General features: G+C 46.8%; 1 protein-coding gene across 13 annotated transcripts in view; it reads left to right on the top strand.

The window, feature by feature from the left end:
• HEXA (hexosaminidase subunit alpha) overlaps nt 1-22,224 on the top strand; it is a 94,270-nt gene that overhangs the window by 16,489 nt on the left and 55,557 nt on the right. For 11 of the 13 annotated variants that reach the window (XM_055098495.2, XM_055098492.2, XM_063596769.1 and 8 more), the window contains exons 2-13: nt 5,918-6,010; nt 6,911-6,976; nt 8,798-8,844; nt 9,357-9,467; nt 11,321-11,422; nt 11,905-12,037; nt 13,296-13,476; nt 14,421-14,507; nt 14,797-14,869; nt 15,845-16,028; nt 16,230-16,320; nt 17,004-17,108. In XM_055098495.2, the coding sequence (XP_054954470.2) occupies nt 5,918-6,010; nt 6,911-6,976; nt 8,798-8,844; nt 9,357-9,467; nt 11,321-11,422; nt 11,905-12,037; nt 13,296-13,476; nt 14,421-14,507; nt 14,797-14,869; nt 15,845-16,028; nt 16,230-16,320; nt 17,004-17,108 (1,273 nt within the window). Of the gene's footprint in view, nt 1-73; nt 165-5,917; nt 6,011-6,910; nt 6,977-8,797; nt 8,845-9,356; nt 9,468-11,320; nt 11,423-11,904; nt 12,038-13,295; nt 13,477-14,420; nt 14,508-14,796; nt 14,870-15,844; nt 16,029-16,229; nt 16,321-17,003; nt 17,109-18,412; nt 18,696-22,224 lie in introns of those variants that run through there. The other 2 variants (XM_063596772.1, XM_003818560.5) reach the window with 2 other exon arrangements.

Below are 22,224 nucleotides of genomic sequence, written 5' to 3'. Positions count from 1 at the left end.
TTTATGCCGATTATCACATAGCACAATCATAAAATATGCATTTTTTGAATTCCAACATCATTCATTTTTTCAGCAAACATGTACTGAATGACTGCTGTGTGTCAGGCACTGGGAATACAAAGACACTGAGATTGGTCCCTCCTGTTGAGGAACTCACAACCTAGGTGAGAAGATAGACAAATAAACAGCATATCTTAAGATAAGTGTTTTGAAAAATGTATGTATACATGGCTGCATGATCACATAGGAGGGTTTCTTAGGAAAGAGGGGGGGAATAACAGAAAAGTTTCCTAAAAGGAAAATAGAGCTGTTTCTTAATTAGGGGAGATGTGGCGGGAAGGCAAAGTTTGTTTCAATTGGAGGAAGCAATATGTGCAAAGAAAAATATGGAGAAAATATGGCATTTTCAGGGTTCTGTTAAGAGTTCATTGTTCATTGTGAGAGTTCCTGCACAGGAGCAGAAAAAGACAAGGCATTTTCTTATGATTACCCAGTGAATTCTGGACTGTATTCTGAAAGCTATGGGAGCCATTGGAAGATTTTAAGCGGAGACTGTCATGCTCTTATCTTCATATTCTAATATCTCTGAGGATAGTAGATTGACATGGGTATTCCTGGAGGCAGAGGAAGACTGCCTGGGAGATTTTTTATAGTCATCCAGGTGAGAAATTACAAGAGGCTGAATTAAGGCTTTGGCCCAGTGGGGCTGGGAAAATGGCGATGTGTTAAGAGATTATAAGGATTGTGTAATTGTAAGACTTTTAAAAAGTATTTTTACTGTTGTAATCTCAGTGCTTAACACAATGTTTGAGATATCAGACAGTCTGTAAATGTTATTTTGAGTTGATGAACTTGTGATCTACTCAGTTAGATGGAAGGTGTAGAAGAAGGAGATTTCTGGTATAGGTGAATAGATGGGGCTGTTATCAAAGTGAGAGGATCAGCCAGGAGGAGGAATGAAGAGTTAGATTAGTTTTATGTTTAAGATTCAAGTGGCTTTTGAGACATTTGAGTGGAGGTGTACAAGTCTAGAGCTCCAGAAGAAGAGTTGGCTTGGAAAGATAGATTTGGGAGTCATTGGCCTGCCGTGGGAGTGGATGACATTGTCTAGGGAGAGTGTAAGCGAAGGGAAAAAGAGAAGTTTGGAACCTTGGATACCCTGGGTAACATTAGCACATTGGGGTTGGTAAAGGAGAAGTTGAATGAAGAAGCATATTCAAGGAGTTAGAAGGAAAACCAAGAGAGCAATGTCCCCTAAGCTAAGGGAGTTTAGTTTCAAGAAGGTCAGAGATGTCTGATGCTGTCAAGAGGTCCCAGAAGGAGTGAGTGGTTTCTATTAGCTCTCTGACAGCTGGGGTTTTTGTCTGTTTTGACCACTGCTGTATCCCCAGCACTTACAACACCCTGGCACATAGTAAGCATTCAGTAAATTACTGTTGAATGAATGAATGAATTGAAAAGAGTCCCTTGAATTTGGTTACAGAACCACAGGACTTTGGTGAAGCCATTTTGAGAGAAGTGGTGGTGAAGGAAGCCAGATTATAGTGGATTGAGGAATAGATAGGTTGTAAGGAAGCAGCTACAAAATACTAAGTATGACCAACATCATGAGCACATAGGAGGTACCAGGCACTGAGCTAAGCACTTTACATGTATTAACTCATTTAACCTTCCCAGCAGCCCAATTATATAGGTATTATGATCCCTATTTTACAGTTGAGGAAACTGCAGCTTAGAGAGGGTAAATAACTTGCCTAGAGAAGGCCTGCAGCTAGAAAGTGTTAGAACCAAGATTTGAATCCAGATCTGTCTTCCTTTGGAGTTCAGGTCCTTAGCTGCCCAGGCTACATTTCCTCTAGGGAGTCTTTGTGGCAGGAAGGCAAAAGAAAGAGTAAGTGAGGCCAGGAAGATTGCAAACATTTTAATGCTGATGAGAGTTGAAAGAAATAATTTGAAGGCTTTGGGAAAAGGGGAAATAATTTATACAAGAGGAGACTGAGAAGAGCTCCAGAGCACAGGTAAAAGGAAACCCCTTTCATCAAGGTGGAGGTCCAGGAGAGGGTACAGGCAGGTGTGTGTTGCAGATACTTTTGTCAGCGAGGAGAGGGGAAGAGGGTAGGGATAGTTGAAAGTTCTCTTCTGATTGTCTGCTGAGCATAAGGGAGGTGGTGATCAAGTAGACTTGAGGAAGGTGTAGAGAATAGAATGAAGCAATGATGGAGATAGAAGATTTTCAGGGTAGCATCAAGGGCCCAGCCAAGATGGAGACCATGATTTCGCAGTGGTCCAGTCCTGCTGTTTTGTGATTTTTCTCCCTTCCCCCCAGTAGGGTACAGTAGCCGGGGTCAGGGGCACAGCAGGCAGATGTTAGATTGATCCAGGGTTGAAAGTTTTGCCCATTGGTTGTGACAGAAGAAAAGAGACAGATCGTTGGGAGTATTGGCTAGATTGCGTTTGAGGTGATGGATCACTACATGTAGGCCAGCAGGGAAGGAAGCAAGAATGAGAGAAGACTGAGAACAGAAGGGAAATGGAGGGGTCATAGTACTGGAGTCTGGAGAAGGTTCAACAGTAGGACTTTGGTGATAGAGCGTCCTTGTTATTAGAATTCCATGTCCAGAGGTGACCTGTCTGTGATGAATAAGGCAAAATTACTCTATAAGGTACTACAGGGGTAGAAAACTACCAGTGATGTTTGTCTCTTTACTGAGGGGACTAAGGAAGGGTACCAAAGATACTTTTTTTTTTAATCGTAAATATTTTCTACTGTTTGGTAGTACTGTTTGATTTTTTTTTTTAACCCGTATGTACTACTCTTTTTTTTTTTTTTTTTTTTTTTTTTTTTTTTTTTTTTTCTTGAGACAGTTTCACTCTATTGCCCAGGCTGGGGTGCAGTGGTGTAGCCTCCGTCTCTTGGGTTCAAGTGATTCTCCTGCCTCAGCCTCCTGAGTAGCTGGGATTACAGGGCCCACCACCATGACCAGCTAATTTGTTTGTATTTTTAGTAGAGACGGGGTCTCACCGTGTTGGCCAGGCTGGTCACTAACTCCCGACCTTAAGTGATCCGCCTGCCTCAGCCTCCCAAAGTGCTGAGATTATGGACCTGAGCCACCGCACCAGGCCTATACAACTGTTTTGATTTTAAAAAAAGATACAAAGTTTTCAGTGAACCCAAAGAGAAGAGTAGGTTTACATGAAAGCAGGGAGATGAGTGAGCTGCAGAGGTAGCAGGCTGTGGTCCGGAATGGGACCCTGGAGTGTATTATCTGTCTATGGAATCACAAGGTCTTAGATCTGAAGAGGAGTAGCTGGAATCTGGTCCCACCCTGCCATTGTTTACAGGGAAGGAAATGGGAGCCCTGAGACTTGCTCAGCTTGGCAGCAGCAAAACCAGAACCAGAAGCAACCTGTCCTGATTTCCCAGCCCTCTGGTCTGTTTTTCATGCTACCTCCTAAGCCCTGGAGGCTTCTCAATTTCCTGCTGTTCCAGCTGGACTCATGGCACATGTGCTCATGACATTGCTGTCTGACCGGGCTGTTTGCCATACTGTGCTTCCCACACGTTGGTGCTTCTCAGTGTTCAGGGTGTGGGCGGGTGTGTGTAGGGGCGGCTGTACTACTGTCCCCTGCCTATTTCCTGCCCTCTTCGTAGCCAGGCAAAGTAGCAACTTGGAGGCGGAAAACCACAGTGGTGATACCCTATTTACATCCTTTACAATGACCTAGTGTCCCTCCTGTTTTGCCAGCTCTCATGTTGCTGCCTCCCCCAAACATCCCTCTCATAATTTGTTTAAACAGCAGCTGTGCCCCCGTATCTACTTCTTTCAGCCCAAACCCAGATGAGTCACTGAGAGAACTTCGGACAGGGATTCTTCACCATGAGATTGATGGCAGGGAGTGGAAGAATTGTAATTCTGGAGAAACAGCCCTTAAATTAGGGGCATTGTTCTGGGAAAAAAAGTGTTTTCCTATTCAGCAGATCTGCAAAGGAGTCTGTGACTCTCCAAAAGACTACAGATTTAGGGAGTACAGTGCAGGTGTCTTTTAGAAAAATTAATTTTTTAAAAATCGAAAGATTAGGTATTTTTCTGTCTTCCAAGTAATAGTTCAGATAAACCTGGTGTTTGTGTGGCCTCTCTTATTTTGTCATGAGGGCAGCGAGCCCTGGTAGCTGCATATGGATTAGTTGTGATTTCTCCTTATGTGGCAGGCTGAGCCCCAGAGGATTAGAACTAAAGCTCAGGACTTCGGCTGTCTTTTGGATGGCTGCCTGGGTAGATATGCAGATGAGTTCTCCACACAATGATATTGGGGCTCCATGATGTGTGGGGTTGGGAGTGGGGGCAAGAAGTCAGAGGATGGGGTATAGTTTTTCCTCACCCTTGCTCCTAGGTTAAGTCCTCATTGGTCTCCCTGTAGAGTCTCCTGTGGAGATGGGTTTGTAGCCTGTCTGCTTGGATGGCCCTGCAGATTCTGCCTTGAGTGTGGTCTTTGCCTTGAAGGTCTGCTTGTCCTTTTGTGTTGTAACAATGTAGTTTTAGGGTTCAAGTATGGAGCTGTGAATTGACCTGGCCCAGAGTTGCCTCAGATTCCCTCCTCTTTGCAGAATGTAGGCAGGTATTGGTGTGGGGATCCAGGGTATTTACTGGTAAGGGAAAGAATGTGTTGTTCATGATGGTAGGAAAGGCCCCCTTATTGGCTTGCTTCTTGTCAGACCAAAGAGCTGAGGTACAGCCATGTAGTAGTGCTCAAGAGGTCTGAGCAGGCTTCTGTGAGATGATCTGAGCGCTTGGATTCCTTCTGCCTGGAGATGGGTAACATTTGAGATTCCAGTTTGGTTCTGAATTCTCTCATTGCCTTCTGCCAGGCCATCCTATCCCTGACATTGTAGTGCCATAAGAAGTCATGGATGTTGTGATGCCAGTGGGATGAATATGGCTCCAGGAAAGAATAGAATAGAGAGGGGTTCATTAAGTTAAGGCTTGGGGCTATAACACCAGAGCCACCCTGAAAATCACAGGGAAGAACCAGCAGGAGGGTGAGAAGAGACAGTGTATTCATATTTTGGCTTTGGCATTTTTTCTGCATAGACAAGGGTCTGTAAAGCTATATTAGATACTATGTTGGTTCAACCCTCCACTATTAGGGTAAAATCTACCTTGGATAGAGAACCTGTTTGGGAAGAGGAAGGAAGGAAGCAAGATGGGCGGGTGACGCTGACCTTCTCTGAGGTATCAGTTGCATCATCTCAGGCCTCCTCTGCCTGATCCTTCTGTCATCTGCTCCATTAGCTCCTAGGCTTTTGCAAAACTGGAAACCCTTCATCTGGAGCCCTCAAGAGCAGTACTACTTAATATGCCAATCTGCAATGAGATAAGAAGCATATGTACCAGAATGTAAGACTGATCTCTTCATCAAGAAAATCTTGTATGAAAAAATGTTAGAACTAGACAGTGTGTTTACTCTGACATAATTGATTTACATTCAGGCTTCATGTAAGTTTTCTATATAGTGACCAGCCAGTAACACAGTTTGCAAATTGGCAGCTAATCTGCAGACCATACTTGGAGTAGCAGTGCTCTAGAGCTGCCTTTCATTCAGAAGCAGTTGTTGAGGTCATGGAGTTGTTTGTTTGGTACAGGCCAAGAGCAGTCAGAAATATAGAGCCCTGGTTAAGAAGAGCTGTCACCCAGAGCATTCAGACATGGGTCAGGGCAGCTACTGAGGAGAAGAGGGGCACAACGAGAGTGAAACAGCTGAACAGATGATCAGGCAGTGCCTATGCCAAGGGTAAATGCCATGTCCTCCCTTTCCTTTACCACAGGCATGTGAGCTGAGGGACTAGAGCTAGGGTCTTGGTTTTGCCTGTTGCTTCTAATGGCAGGTTGGCCGCACCAAGCTTACCCTGTCTTCCTAGGGAAACGGCATACACTGGAGAAGAATGTGTTGGTTGTCTCTGTAGTCACACCTGGATGTAACCAGCTTCCTACTTTGGAGTCAGTGGAGAATTGTAAGTATCATCCTGTTCCCTGTCTTAGAAGAGCAAACACTTGTCTGAAGCTGTAACTCTGGATGGCCTGGCCTAAACTTCTGATGCTCGGCCTGGAGTCCCCCTTGACCATGGGGACCGAGGGTCACCAAGTGCTGAGAGCCATGGAAGATGAGTTTTTCCTATGCAGAAACTTAACCAGTGCTAAAGGTTGGCTGTGGAACATCACACTGGCTCTTCACTGAGTCCCACAGGACATCTACCTGGTGTACTGAATACATTTCTATTTTAGGAAAGTGTATACTTTGCTACTTTTCTCTAATAGACCCTACACTGGGGAAAGCAGGGGTTCTGGTCACTTATACTGAGATGAAGTTAAGTCATTAGTCCAGTGACTGCCTCTTGTCTTCCCTGAGCAGCATTTGGGGACTTCTCAGTCTCCAAAGTGAACAGTTGAGTTTGGCTCCTTCCTCACATTCTTGGAGGAAGTAGCTGAAGCATAGAGGAAGGGGAAAGGAGGGTGATTACAAAGGCATTGGGAGCATCGCGTGCTGCACTCACCCCTGCAGGCATCCCTGTTCCCTTTGCCAGGAGAAGACTTCTTTCATCTTTCTGCTGTGGAAACTGACCCATGAGGTAGGTGGTGCTTTGTACAGAACTCCACTCCAGCCTGACTCTTGCTGTACATCATCATCCAGGGTCTACAGAGTCACTGTGGTGACCACCCTCCCACTCTGGCCCCAGACCAGGCCATCCTACAGCTGTCTTGCTCTGGGGACATCTCCTCATTGAAAGATTTTTTAAAATATATGGTCTTACTGGTTTTTTTTTTTAGTCCAGTGATTTATATAGAATATCTGGTCTATAATCTGAGAATAGAAAACCTTAACCAACTAAATGAGTTCATTTCTGTCATTTCAGATACCCTGACCATAAATGATGACCAGTGTTTACTCCTCTCTGAGACTGTCTGGGGAGCTCTCCGAGGTAACAAATTGGGGCTGATTAAAAGAGAGAGAGAAAGGATGATGTGGGAAGGTTGGTGTTGGTGGAGTGCAGTGGCCCAGTCCCTGCTCACTGCAACCTCTGCCTCCTAGGCTCAAGCAATCTTCCCTCTTTAGCCTCCCAAGTAGCTGGGATTACAGGTGCCTGCCACCATGCCCAGCTAATTCTTGTATTTTTAGTAGAGATGGGATTTCACCATATTGCCCAGGCCAGTCTTGAACTCCTGAGTTCAAGTGATCCACCCATCTCGGCCTCCCAAAGTTCTGGGATTACAGGTGCGTGCCACTGTGCCCAGCCAGGAAGCTTTTTTTATGGGAACAATTGGTGTGTTTTCCCGTCTCTGTGGAATTGTCCCTGGAAGTTGACAGGTTTTACCCTGTGCAGCATCAGCAACTGCTGCTGCCCTAGTCAGGGGCTCTGGGAAGCAGTGGGAGAGTCTGCGGGCTGATGCTCTAGGTGCCAGCAGGGGACAGGTAGCTGGGGGCAGGGGGAATGATGCTACCACAGACACTGTCTGTCCAGCTCTTGCTAAAGACATGTAATTGGAAAGGTTTTTTTAAAAGGAAAACTATAACAAAAGAAATAGATACATGCAAAAAAAAAGATAAATAGTAGTGAAATATTTAGAACTACATTATTTCTGGAGAAAATGAGTTTACTGGCTAAACTATTGGCCCTTGCCCTTCTTCTGGGTTTACTGAGAAGGCATTTGGTGCCTAGATACAGACTTAGCCAAATATCTCTCCCACTTTTGGTAAACCCTCTGCTGGTGAATGATGTGGGAAACTCTCTCGGAATTCCACACCTTGCTTTAGTTTGTCTTCATTCCCTTGCTCCACTTCTATGCTTGGAGCAACAGCATGCTGCCTCCCCTTCCTGCCCTCTTGTACCTTTCATGCAGGTGCTGATGGTGAGTCAGGCTAGAGGTAAGGGAGTACCTGGAACTCCAGAATGCTGGGTGTCAGAGTCAGAGTGGGGAGAAGCCAAAACAGTACACTGGCAGTCTGCTCAAATCAGGTGCTGAGTGACTGCTGAGGTCTCATGGATTCTTTCACTTTGAAATTGGGGACTCTGATAATTTTCATGGGGCTTCTGCAGGGTTTCCAGAAGAGGGGCCCCAGCTGTTGAGAACATACACTACTCTGGGTTCAACATACCTGTGTGTGGGCCTTGCTAGACTCTAGGAGACAGTGTCAGTGGACTAGGGGAGTCCTTCTGGGGCAGTTGCTGTCCACCACACCTCAGCTCCCTATAGCTGGGTCTCTTCTCAGACTCTGAAGAGGAAGAGTGGATGATTTTTTTTATCTTCTAGGTCCAGCCATGAACCCAGGCTCCTTGGAAACCCAAGCTTATGATCACTTTCTCACAATTTATTCTGGGACCCCTTTTCTCAGCTCTCTTAGCTCCTGATAGGGGTTATCCATGAAAAGTCCAACTCTTGCAGGCTGACTTGTCTCTGTGTCTGTCCTCATGAGTATATGTCTTGGCCTCTCTCCTCAATATTCTTGTCAAGGCACAGGAAATATAGATAAGAGGTATGTGGGTTTTGAAGGTTAGTATGTTGTAAGGAAGGGCACTAAAACCCTTACTCTGACATCTCCCAAAATGAAATACAGAAGTAAAGATGGATAGTGGCTTCCTAATATCCCCTTTTCATCAGTGTTAAAAATCGTCAAGCCTACACTACATCCATTTTCACTGTGTACCCAAATGTTATGCTCTGCTATATTGAGAACCTTCCAAATAGAGACATCTCTTTTTCCACTCCCTGAGTCTTTACTCTGCCTCTCTACATCTTCCTAGGTCTGGAGACTTTTAGCCAGCTTGTTTGGAAATCTGCTGAGGGCACAGTAAGTGTGGACCCTCAAAAAGGGCTCCTTTTTCATCTCTGGGGTTGGATCCCAATATTGAGAATCCTTGAAAAATCTTGTTTTGCCTTAGGATCCTGGTGGCTTGAGATAGCCCCAGTAGAAATGGAAGAGGAGATGTGAGTGGAAAACTGGTTTGGTAGATTTGGTCTGTTTGGAATCACTGTAATTTGGTCCCCCTGAGTCATCATTTAGTAATGACCTTGAGGCCACACTGCTTTGAAGAAAATAAACTATGTTAACAGGAAAATCCAGAATTTGTAGGCTGAGTGGTGTATGGGACAGTTGTATTAGGCTGGCGTTGGACAATTGCTCTCTGGGAAGGTGGCTGCTTATGGTCATTTATAGAGGTGGGGAGCATTTGGGGAGAGAGCGACCCTGAGAACAGTCACAGATTGGCTTTTTAAGAATCCTAGGAGAGTTGTCTTCATCTCCCTGTGCCCCCATAGTAAGCTTCCTTTGAAACTGACATATTCAATGTTTGTTCTGCACAGTTCTTTATCAACAAGACTGAGATTGAGGACTTTCCCCGCTTTCCTCACCGGGGCTTGCTGTTGGATACATCTCGCCATTACCTGCCACTCTCTAGCATCCTGGACACTCTGGTAACCAGGCCTTAAGGCCTTCTTCACACTTAAGAGTTCTGGGGTGATGGAGCAACGGACAGACCAAGTTCCAAATTCTTAAAGAGTTAGAGAGGGAATGTATGGACTGGGTGTGGTGGCTCATGCCTGTAATCCCAACACTTTGGGAGGCCGAGGTGGGCGGATCACCTGAAGTCAGAAGTTCAAGGCCAGCCTGGCCAACATGGTGAAACTCTGTCTCTACTAAAAATACAAAAATTAGCTGGGCATGGTGGTGCATGCTTGTAATCCCAGCTACCTGGGAGGCTGAGGCAGGAGAATCGCTTGAACCCGGGAGGCAGAGGTTGCAGTGGGTGGAGATCACGCCACTGCACTCCAGCCTGGGTGAAAGAGTGAGACGCTGTCTCAAAAAAAAAAAAAAAAAAAAAAAAGATTGTATGTAATTCTATGAGCTCCTGGGAAAAATGTAGAAGATGAGCTGTTCCAAGACTCAAAAAATAACAGAGTGACTTAAATCTACCTTACAGGCTACTGTAGATCAATGTTCAGGCTCTTTCCAGGGATACAGATGTTTAGGGGAATTGGCTTCATTGGCAGAGCTAACTATATTTGTTTTTGAGACAGGGTCTCAATTTTTTTTTTTTTTTTTTTTTTTTGTATTTTTTGTAGAGCTGGGGTTTCGTCATGTTACCCAGGCTGGTCTTGAACTCCTGGGCTCAAGCAATCTGCCCACCTTGGCCTGCCAGAGTGGTAGAATTACAGGCATGAGTCACTACACCTGGCCGGCAGAGCTAACTTTAGTTAGAACAAGGTCATAGGAGAGAGACGTTCAAAGCCTTAACTTGGGGCCAGGTGCAGTGGCTCACACCTGTAATCCTAGCACTCTGGGAGGCCAAGGCGGGTGGATTGCCCGAGCTCAGGAGTTTGAGACTAACCTGGCCAAGATGGTGAAACCCCATCTCTACTGAAAATACAAAAAATTAGCCAGGCGCGATGGCGCAAACCTGTAGTCCCAGCTACTCAGGAGTCTGTGGTGGGAGAATCACCTGAGCCTGGGGAGATCAAGGATGCATGAACTGTGATTGCACCACTGCACTCCAGCCTGGACAACAGAGACCCTGTCTCAAAAATAAATAAATAAATAAATAAATAAGTGAATGAAGGAAGGAAGGAAGGAGGCTGAGGCATGAGAAGCACTTGAACCTGGGAGGTGGAGGTTGCAGTGAGCTGAGATTGTGCCATTGCACTCCAGCCTGGGCGACACAGCAAGACTCTGTCTCAAAAAAAAAAAAAAAAAAGCCTTACCTGGGGAAGTTCCTAACTCTCTTGAGTTTAATGTGCAGTCTTATCTGACAGTTCCCAATCCAGTTCCTGTGTCTGCCTTTTCCTTTGCTCCTGTGACGGAACCAAAGGAGGCCACACATCTGCCAGCCTTTGCTTCTGAGATTATGAGTTAAGAGGCTACTAAGTTCCCAGGAGGTCTCACAGTTGGGCTTAACATCAGTCAGACAACCGAACACAAATGGCAAGAGGAAGTGTTGATCTTCAGGCTTTTGGAAGATTCCAGGCTACCACAGTAGCTGCAGCCCTCCTCTTAATGTGGCCAGAATTTATTTCAAGAAGAGGAAAGACCACTTCTATCATCCATCTTTGGATGTGTTCTGGGAAAAGTAGAAGTGTGCTGGGCCTTCCCTCCATGCCATCCCTCCCTGATGGGAAGGTTTGATAGACCCCATAAATACTTCATTGAGAGCTGAGGCAGGTCAAGCCTGTAGGGGTGTGTGGAGCGGCCCGAGAGCTCGCCCAACATCGCAAGTTTGAGGCTGAAACCGGAGAGATTGTGATGGGTTCACAGTGTGCACTTTAACCTACAGGATGTCATGGCATACAATAAATTGAACGTGTTCCACTGGCATCTGGTAGATGATCCTTCCTTCCCATATGAGAGCTTCACTTTTCCAGAGCTCATGAGAAAGGTATGTTCCTGTTTCACTCAGACCAAGTTTATGGGTCAATGTCTGAATCTGGCTGTGGCCCTGCTGGCAAGAACAGGGTCTCTCATCCTAACCAGCCAGTTTTAGACCAATATAGGGGAAGGACACTGGATTTGGAGTCAGGAGACTTGAGTTCAAGTCCAAAACTTTGCCGATAATTTGCCTTGTGACCTTCAGGAGAGAATCTCTTCTGGCCTTATTCCCTTTTTATGTATTTATATTCTGTTAAATGGACATAGTATTAATACCTACCATGATTATCTCACTGGCATTATGATACTCAGATAAAACAGATGTGATAACTTCTGGGAAATTATGATCAAGTTTTTTGAAGATAGTCCCTGACACCAAAGGGCTATGGGCAGGTTTTCTGATATCTGGGGAGTCTTGTGGGCATTTTGAGTATCTTCTACTCTGCTAGCTTTCAGGAAGTGTGAACCTGAAGGGTGTCTTGTGCCTTTCAGGGGTCCTACAACCCTGTCACCCACATCTACACAGCACAGGATGTGAAGGAGGTCATTGAATACGCACGGCTCCGGGGTATCCGTGTGCTTGCGGAGTTTGACACTCCTGGCCACACTTTGTCCTGGGGACCAGGTAAGAATGATGTCTGGGACCAGAGGGACTCTGCTTGTTATGCTCAGAGTGAAGCTTCAGGGCACTGGCTCATGGAAGTGGCATATCCCAGCCTTGGTCCTTGGAAGAATGTTTTCCAGCGACTTCTTCCACCTGGGAATTTAGATAGGAAGAACTCACTTTGGACAATGGAGGCTGCTTCTTACTATTAAAATATGTACTGTTAGGCTATGTAAGGGCACATTTTTCTCAGATGCCGTTGCAGGTAGTTGTGCCTAGAGTGGATGCTGAGGAATCTGACCACCAGGGTAGAATCTGAAAGAAAGAAGCCCAAGGGCAGCCTGCAGAGGTCAGAGTCAGTCAGTACCCCTGCTCCCTTTCTTCTGTATACCCTCAGCCCTCCAGTGTGAGCCCCCAACGCAGGTTAAATGACAGTTGAAAAGGGCTACTGGCCTGATAGAAAACTGAAGATAGTGGCCGGGCGTGGTGGCTCATGTCTGTAATCCCACCACTTTTGGAGGCCAAGGCGGGTGGATCACCTGAGGTCAGGAGTTCAAGACCAGCCTGGCCAACATGGTGAAACTCCATCTCTACTAAAAATACAAAAATTAGCCAGGCGTGGTGGCAGGCACCTGTAATCCCAGCTACTCGGGAGGCTGAGGCAGGAGAATCCCTTGAACCCAGGAGGCAGAGGTTGCAGTGAGCCAAGATCATGCCACTGTACTCCAGCCTGGGCGACAGAGCAAGACTCTGTCTCAAAAACAAACAAACAACAACAACCAAAAAAAAACCCTGAAGATATCTTGTGACCTCAGTGTCAGGAAGTAGTCTCTGGGCCAAGGGAGATATCCCTTAGGAAATGTAAAAAGATTCTGAGTGATGGTTGACCCCACCTACAGGAGGAGATAGAGAAGAAAGATTTTGCCAGTTTGGCTGGATTAGGCTCTCTCTCTGCCTAAAGGCCTGTGAGGAGAGCAGCCTTGGGAGCAAGGGTAGCACCTGCTAGAAGCAGTGTGTCCAGGCAAGAGTGTGTGCACTGACAGTTTTCTGGCTGGAACTTAGCCTCTGCCTATGATTGTGGATATATTTGTATCTTTTTACTGTGACTAAATGGTGGTGACTATCAGTGTCTGTGAGTGCCTAAGTGTGCCTACCTAAATGTGTGTAATGTTTATGAATACACTTGTCTTGCTTTGTGTGACTCGTGTCCTTACCTGTAGGACTGTGCATGGGGGTTTATGTATTTGTGACACTCATATGGGGTTTTCTCTTGGCTTAGGTATCCCTGGATTACTGACTCCTTGCTACTCTGGGTCTGAGCCCTCTGGTACCTTTGGACCAGTGAATCCCAGTCTCAACAATACCTATGAGTTCATGAGCACATTCTTCTTAGAAGTCAGCTCTGTCTTCCCAGATTTTTATCTTCATCTTGGAGGAGATGAGGTTGATTTCACCTGCTGGTATGAGCCCTTTGATCTTCCCACTGTGGCCTGATCAGTTGCTTACTCAGAATAGAAGTTAGCACCCGAGGGGCTGCTTAGCTCAGCTGCTGCTCTCAGGGGTCTGTATGGGCTCACATTGCTCAGGTCTTAGGCCTTCCTCTGCCCATCTACATAGAGATCCTACCTGATTTTGGCAAGGCTTTCACTGTGAACCTCTTCCTTCCTACTCTCATATCCTTGAGGTATTGATAGAAAAACCAGCCCTGGGCACAGAATTGTCTTGGAAAAGTTCAGGATAGAGAAAAATAATCCCTGTTATGAAGGCTTAAAATTGTCTAGTTGAAGAGTCAAGACATAGAATTCAACACTAATAGATGACAATGTCTAATTAGTATTCAGTTGTAAAGTCCAAACCCTTGGTTCTAGTAAGCTCAAAAGAGGCTGAGGGGCTTCTTTGAGAAGAGGGCGCTAGAGCTGAATCTGGGGAAATCAATTTGGCTTTTTGGAGATGTGAGCAGGGGAAAATATTCCAGAAGGAGAACAATGTGAGCAAAATGTGGACGTCATAACGCAAGGGATCTGCAGCAGGTGTTAGACAGCAAGGCTTGTCATCCAACTGGAAGAGCAGATAGGAAAGCCGAAATCCAGTGTGCTGGAGCTTCAAGTTAAGACCTTGGATTCTCATGTTGCAGTCCAGAGAGGATTAACATGTTTTCTCTTTGGGAGTTTGAACTTAAAACTCTTCAGGTCCAGACTCAGCCTTTCTCAGCCTGTGTCAACAGCCCACCTGCTTCACATAACTTTGCTTGGCCACACTTTCCACATGTAGGGCTTCTGAGATCCTTGCTTATTTGATTTTTCAGGTGAAAAGAGGAAGTTATAGGGGGCCAGGTGACTAATACCCAGGCATTAGGCTTTCAGGATGTTGAAAGATTAATCTTCATTTTTCTCTTGGGATTCAGGAAGTCCAACCCAGAGATCCAGGACTTTATGAGGAAGAAAGGCTTCGGTGAGGACTTCAAGCAGCTGGAGTCCTTCTACATCCAGACGTGAGGAAGGAAGGAGGGTGGGTGGGGTCCCTTGGGGGTCCTCCTGTGGGGTCCTCCCTTCCCATACCAAGTCAGGCCCTGCTTGGCCACTGTCTGGTTCCTGCAGGGTTCCCTTGTCCTTTGTCCCATCCTTTCAGATTTGGAGTGGTTGGTTTTCAGCCCTGGGGAAAGACACTGCTTAATGAGGAATAGGCCCCTGGCCAGGCTCAACCCCTAGAGCACTGGCACAAACAGTCTAGAACCCATCTGAGCTAAGCAGACACTTACTAGACACTCCTCTCCTCTCCAGGCTGCTGGACATCGTCTCTTCTTATGGCAAGGGCTATGTGGTGTGGCAGGAGGTGTTTGATAATAAAGTAAAGGTGAGCCGGGGCAGAGAAGAGAAGAAGCCACCAGCAGTGCCTCCCTCTGGTCTCCCCAGCTCCTCCCTGCCTCTACAGAGACTGATCCTCCTGGTTTGGATTGGGCTTTAATGGTCGGAGCACTCTCCTTTTCTCTCTAGAAAGGCCACAGAGTGCTGGGTGCATTGGCTCACGCCTGTAATCCAAGCACTTTGGTAGGCCAAGGCAGGGGGATTGCTTGAGCCTAGGAGTTCAAGACCAGCCTGGCCAACATAGCAAAACCCTCGTCTCTACAAAAAATACAAAAATCAGGAGGCTGAGGTGGGGGTACTGCTTGAGCCCAGGAGGCACAGGTTGCTGTGAGCCAAGATGTGCCTCTGCACTCAACCCTGGGCAACAGAGTGAGACCCTGTCTCAAAAAAACCAAAGGCCGCTGTGGTAAGAGCCCTGGGTTTATGTGTCAGAGTTTCTATCTTCCCTCACTACAAACTTAATTAAGAACTATTTCTGCTGTTAGGTTACTTGGATAGGCTGGATTTTTCTTCCTAAATCATAGATGAGGGTCTTCTGGGTCTGTGGGACCAAGGTTACCTTCTCCTTTATTGTTGATCAGTAAGATCCCAGTCTCCTGTCACATGCAAGGACTCTTCAGGAACCTTGTCCCATCCCCAGAAACATCTGGAGACTTTTGGACATGGCAGCTCCTGGGTCCCACTGCTTGCCTCCCTCAGCTCACAGCTGGTAGTACTAGCTCTGTGTGGACAGGGAGGCTGCAGAGGGACGGGGAGGAGAGCTGCAGGGAGGCCTCTTAGGGCCCTGGATTCCTTGGCCTCTGTCCTGAGGTGTGAGCTCAATGGTCAGGAGTCACAGAGACATACTTTGCTGCTGGGGAACAGAGGGAGCACATACCTGTTGTCCCATGTTGCCTGTATATGAATAAGGCCCAGGAATCTCCTCAGCTTTGTGTCCTTACTGCCATTTGACCTTTTATAACAGATTCAGCCAGACACAATCATACAGGTGTGGCGAGAGGATATTCCAGTGAACTATATGAAGGAGCTGGAACTGGTCACCAAGGCCGGCTTCCGGGCCCTTCTGTCTGCCCCCTGGTACCTGAACCGTATATCCTATGGCCCTGACTGGAAGGATTTCTACGTAGTGGAACCCCTGGCATTTGAAGGTGAAAGCAGAGAGCTCTCCTTGCTAACCAAAGGAGGCTGGGTTGGGGCACAGGATGGGAGGCAGGAAGGTCTGGGCCAGCCATTTCCAGTTAGTAAATGAAACAACTTAGCTGGGGTGAGGGCCACATTGGGAAGGTGGTTGAGAGGGACCCTGGAGTTACCCCACCATCACCAGACTGTTGTTGCTTGTTTTCCCTCAGGTACCCCTGAGCAGAAGGCTCTGGTGATTGGTGGAGAGGCTTGTATGTGGGGAGAATATGTGGACAACACAAACCTGGTCCCCAGGCTCTGGTAAGGGTTTTCGGGGGGAGGTGGAGGGTTGGGCCTGAGAGCAGGAGTTCTCCCTTAGAGACCCAATCCCATCTAGCCACCTCTGGACTAGTACCCTTCTTTCAGGCCTGAGAGAGAGCAGGCCGTGCAACGAGCCTTCTGAAGATTTGTGTGCAATATTCACTCTCCACATGACTTCCGTCTATATCCCTCCAGCTGCCCTTTGGTATGTGGGATAGGGATTGTTAACCTTACTTCCCAGAGAGATAATGAGGCCTGGAGAACATAGGTGAGTTGCTCAAGACCCAGCACAAGCATCCATGATTCCTGTAATAAGGCTTCCCTCTGCTGTTTTCACTGCAGCCTTACCAAGTATGCTTGGGTGTGCAAAGTTTACATTTTAAGGACCTCTGCTGCTGCCACTGTCATTGTGGTTAATGATGGCTTTAAGGTTTATTCTTATTCCCGTATCTTTGAGAGAGGAAGAGAGTGGGATTGCTACCCACATTTTAATGAAGGTGGAGCTGAGCCGTAGAACTCTCTGGGAGCCATCCAACCTGGCTGTGGCTCATAACAAGGTATTGATCACTTCCTTTGGCCTGAGTGAGTCCAGGGTGCCTAGACAAGAGGTAGCAGCCTGTGGATGTCCAGCACCTTTGCAGGGAATACAGGGCCCAATCTGGCACATGCCCCTTTTCCTCCAGGCCCAGAGCAGGGGCTGTTGCCGAAAGGCTGTGGAGCAACAAGTTGACATCTGACCTGACATTTGCCTATGAACGTTTGTCACACTTCCGCTGTGAGTTGCTGAGGTAAGCAAGCTGTGGGGCCTTCGCAAGGCGGAGTAGGCCAGATCCAGGGCTGGGGAACCCCTTAGAGAGAGGAAGACAATAATTAACAATAGCTAACACTTACAGAGGCTTATAGTCAGCCCTCATCCATGGATTCAACCAACTGCGATAAAAAGTATTCAGGAAAAAAAAATACAACAAAAAATGATACAAATAAAAAATACTGTATAACAACTATTTACATAGCATTTATATTGTATTAGGTATAAGTAATCTAAGATCATTTCAAGTATATGGGAAGTTGTACATTGGTTATATGCAAATACTATGTCATTTTTATATAAGGGACTTGAGCATCCTTGGATTTTGGTATCCACGGGGGTCCTGAAACAAATCCCCTGTGGATACTGAGGGACAACTGTATTTTGTGGCAAACACTGTGCTAAGTTTGTTACAAATATTGTCTCATTTAGTCTTCACCACAACCCCATGAGACAGGTGCATTTTAGAGATAGACACTGAAGCACAGAGTTCAGTACCTTGCCCAAAGTCACTAAGAAGCAGGATTTGAACCAGGCTGACTTACAGGATCTCATGACACCTTTGCCTCTGTCAGGGATGTGCCTGTGTAAGATAGTCATTTCCCTGATTCCTTCGTTGGCTAGGTCTTGAGTACTTGGGGGACATAGCCTAGTGCAGAGCAGAGTCCTGGGCTGAGAGTCAAGCATGATGGTGTCTAAGCCTCAATTATGTCATTCACTGGGTAACTTCCAGCTGGTTCTCTAAGCATGTTGCTTACTTGGATGATAAGGGAAGCATGCCTAGAGGTCCCCTAAGGAGATTGGTCAGGTTATAGACTGAGACCCAAGGACAGGATTTCGCATCCATATTCATGGACAGGACAGCACCTAAGTCCCCCAATGCCACCATATTTACAGCATTTTAGAGTCAGGAACAGAGGGCTAAGTAGACCAAGAGCATTGGCTGCCTTTCAGACATCCATCTATTTTCTAAAGGGATTGAGTTATTTGGGGTTAGGGTACAGAGATGGGCAGGATATAAATAGATGTCGCCAACGTTTCTGGATCTCCAAGACCTGTATCAGAATCACCTGAGGCACCTGTTCAGCTTGCAGATTCTTGCCAATACTTTGCCCCACCCCAAGTGAGAATCTCTGGAATTGAGATGCCCAGGTACATTTGGTGTACAGTGACAGTTTGAGAGTCACCGAAATGGGGAAGGAGAGACTGTTGACTGGTGTGAAAAGTGTTGCTGGGGCCCCTTCTGAGGGGCTTATCTTGCCATTTCTTCATGTCCTCTTGCAGGCGAGGTGTCCAGGCCCAACCCCTCAATGTAGGCTTCTGTGAGCAGGAGTTTGAACAGACCTGAGCCCCAGGCACCCAGGAGGGTGCTGGCTGTAGGTGAATGGTAGTAGAGCCAGGCTTCCACTGCATCCTGGCCAGGGGATGGAGCCCCTTGCCTGCGTGCCCCTTGCCTGCGTGCCCCTGTGCTTGGAGAGAAAGGGGCCGGTGCTGGCGCTCGCATTCAATAAAGAGTAATGTGGCATTTTTCTATAATAAACATGGATTACCTGTGTTTAAAAAAAAAGTGTGAATGGCGTTAGGGTAAGGGCACAGCCAGGCTGGAGTCAGTGTCTGCCCCTGAGGTCTTTTAAGTTGAGGGCTGGGAATGAAACTTATAGCCTTTGTGCTGTTCTGCCTTGCCTGTGAGCTATGTCACTCCCCTCCCACTCCTGACCATATTCCAGACACCTGCCCTAATCCTCAGCCTGCTCACTTCACTTCTGCATTATATCTCCAAGGCGTTGGTATATGGAAAAAGATGTAGGGGCTTGGAGGTGTTCTGGACAGTGGGGAGGGCTCCAGACCCAACCTGGTCACAGAAGAGCCTCTCCCCCATGCATACTCATCCACCTCCCTCCCCTAGAGCTATTCTCCTTTGGGTTTCTTGCTGCTTCAATTTTATACAACCATTATTTAAATATTATTAAACACATATTGTTCTCTAGGCACTGTGGTAGTGGGTTTTTTTGTTGTTTTTGTTTTTGAGACTGTCTCAAAAACTCTGTCCCCAGGCTGACAGTGCAGTGGCACAATCTTGGCTCACTGCAGCCTCTGCCTCCCGGGTTCAAGCGATTCTCGTGCATCAGCCTCCTGAGTAACTGGAATTATAGGCACGTGCCACCACGTCCATCTAATTCATATATATATATATTTTTTTTTTTTTTTCTGAGACGGAGTCTCACTGTCACACAGGCTGGAGTGCAGTGGCACGATCTCGACTCACTGCAAGCTCCACCTCCTGGGTTCACGCCATTCTCCTGCCTCAGCCTCCCCAGTAGCTGGGACTACAGGCGCCCGCCACCACGCCCGGCTAATTTTTTGTATTTTTAGTAGAGATGGGGTTTCTCCGTGTTAGCCAGGATGGTCTCGATCTCCTGACCTCGTGATCCGCCCGCCTTGGCCTCCCAAAGTGCTGGGATTACAGGCGTGAGCCACCGCGCCCGGCCGAATTCATCTATTTTTAGTAGAGATGGGGTTTCACTATATTGGCCAGGCTGGTCTTGAACTCATGACCTCAGATGTTCACTTGTCTTGGCCTCCCAAAGTGCTGGGATTAGAGGCGTGAGCCACCGCACGCGGGCCTGTGGTAAATTGTTGAATTTGAAGGACTCAGAGGCCCTGGTCAATTCCAAAATAACGTAGGCGACTTCCATCCCCCTCCTCCCAACCATTTTCAGCCCAAAGCATCTTCGCAGGGAATGGATGGCTGCGTGGAGGTGGGCGGTGGCTCTGGAGAGGGTCTTTGCAGGTGTGATTTTCTCTAGAAGGAAATGTCTCGTCGTGGATCCAGACTGCCCCCTCCTGGTTTCAGATGCAGAAGTGATACTGTAAGCCAGAGGCGGGGGCAGTAATGCATCGCAGCCATTTTAGGTGAGGATTTCCTTGGTGGTTATTTGTTAAGTTCTTTGGCTGGGCCCTGGGCTGGGGTAACAGTGGACAGGTTCCAGGCATTTTTTTCAGAAAGCTTCCAGTGTAGTGGATACAGAAACTTCGGGAAGGCAGGGCTGAGAAGGATCTGAGTAAAACTCGGTCCTTCAACACCATCCTTCAGCCCCTGGGTCGTGTTCCTTCGAGGTCCTGGTGGGAGGTAGACCAGCCTAGCCTTGTGCTGTTCCTGTAAGGACAGGGTGGGCATTTTCTACCAACAGAATTCTTGGAATTTTCACACAGCCCAGCCTAGCCAAGTCCAGGGCTGTAGCCCAGATACACAAGTTAAGGTCCCAGCACTGGCACCCACCACAGGAGCCCCCTTACCTCTATTACCCAGAAGCTTGTAGGAGGGGTGGTCCGCAGACAAGGACCCTGCACAGGTGCGACCCTGCTTCCCTCCTGGTCATAACTTTCATGTTACTATTGCTTGGGATAATGTTAAGTAAAAATAGCAGACACTGAGTTTTAAGTCTCAAGTGGATGAAGGCAGAGATCGTGATACACTTGAGTTAAAGCAGTAGGGTTCTGTCATTTTCTATTCCTGTTGTAAACATTTTCTTTAATGTTATTATTTTTACCACTAAACTAACGTGGCCTGGTCATGACTTTCATTGGTAAAGTGTGCTGTTCCTCACCCTCCACCGTTGCTCCTTTGGTCCATTGATCATAAAAGCATTTACCTGAAGGTCGTCAGACCTCGAATGCCGACAGGTCAACTGCAGTGGCCTGCAGTTACCACCCAGTCTGTTCCAATGCACAGAATCGCTGTTCCCCCAACTCATCTCCCTTCACCTAGGCTGTAAATTGAGAGTCCCACCCCTGAGCGGAACACAGGCCATCTTGTGTGCTGTGCACCACCAGGGGGCGGGGAAGTTTCCAGACTGACTTCCTGGCTCCAGTCATCCTAGGAAAAGAGTTCTCCAGTCGCTCCCCACCCCCACCCCTTCCCATTCCAGGAGTCTATTAAGGAGGCAAAGCAGGCCTAACGGGTATCAAAGCAAAGGAGTGAATGGAGACTGGGAGAGTCTTCAACCTCTCCTCTCCTTGGTAGGAGCTGAGGCTGCATGCCAGGTACCTTCCCTTCGAGGAATCTAATAAAGCTCGGTCACTGGTGTTTTCAGGTGCTTCTCAAAGGATTGCCATAGGGGTAGGATATCAGGATGTGGGAGCACAGTTGCCACCACAGCACTAGTGATGGAGAGTCATTGCCCCTAGACTTCTGGGACAGTGAGACTGTGAGGAAAGCTGAAATGATACTGGGAAAGGGTGAAAGAAAGGATGTAGGTGGAATTTATTTAGTATTAATGTAGGTACACATACCTTATGGCAACATTCCTAGCACTCTAAATTCTAGATTTGTATAGTTTCTGTCAATATCTTTTGTAAGCTTAATCAATACAAGGCATGACAAGTATGTGTCACATACTTTTTTTTCCACGAAGAAAAAAAATAAGTAGGAATTGGGTGCTTTGTTTATCAAAATTTGTATTTCCTTTATAAATAAACTTTGAAATAAAGGTTGAAAATTAGTATCTTTTCTAGCCCAGCCACCATTGCTTTTAAAAATCCTCTTTGAAGCAGGTGTGTGTGTGTGTGTGTGTGTGTGTGTGTGTGACGTTTTTCAACAAAATTTTTAAAAATCGAAATGTCAGGGTCAGGTGCAGTGAGTGGCTCATGCCTCTAATTCCAGCACTTTGGGAGGCCGATGTGGGAGGATTGCCTGAGCTCAGGAGTTAAAGACCACCCTGGGCAACATGGTGAGACCTGATTTCTACAAAAAATTAAAAAGATTAGCTAAGAATGGTGGTGTGTGGTTGTAGTCCCAGCTACTCAGGAGGCTGAGAAAGAAGGATCACTTCAGCCTGGAAGATTGAGGCTGCGATGAGTCATGATCACACCACTGAACTCCAGCCTCAGCAACAGGGTGAGACCATGTTTCAAAAAAAAGAAAAAAATTTAAATGTCCAGGAACCTTGCTTTTTTCACAGTAATTACTGTACTCTAACCACACCCATGTTTAGTCTAAACTATCCCAGTAAATACTCCTATTTTTTAGTGATTTCAAATGTTTCAAACAACAGAAAAGTCTAGAAAATAGTAAACAGTCTAACCACCCAGCTTTG

Source organism: Pan paniscus, chromosome 16 (assembly GCF_029289425.2).
Source record: "Pan paniscus chromosome 16, NHGRI_mPanPan1-v2.0_pri, whole genome shotgun sequence".
Lineage (NCBI taxonomy): Eukaryota > Metazoa > Chordata > Mammalia > Primates > Hominidae > Pan > Pan paniscus.
This window is presented reverse-complemented; position numbering and strand designations above follow the sequence as displayed.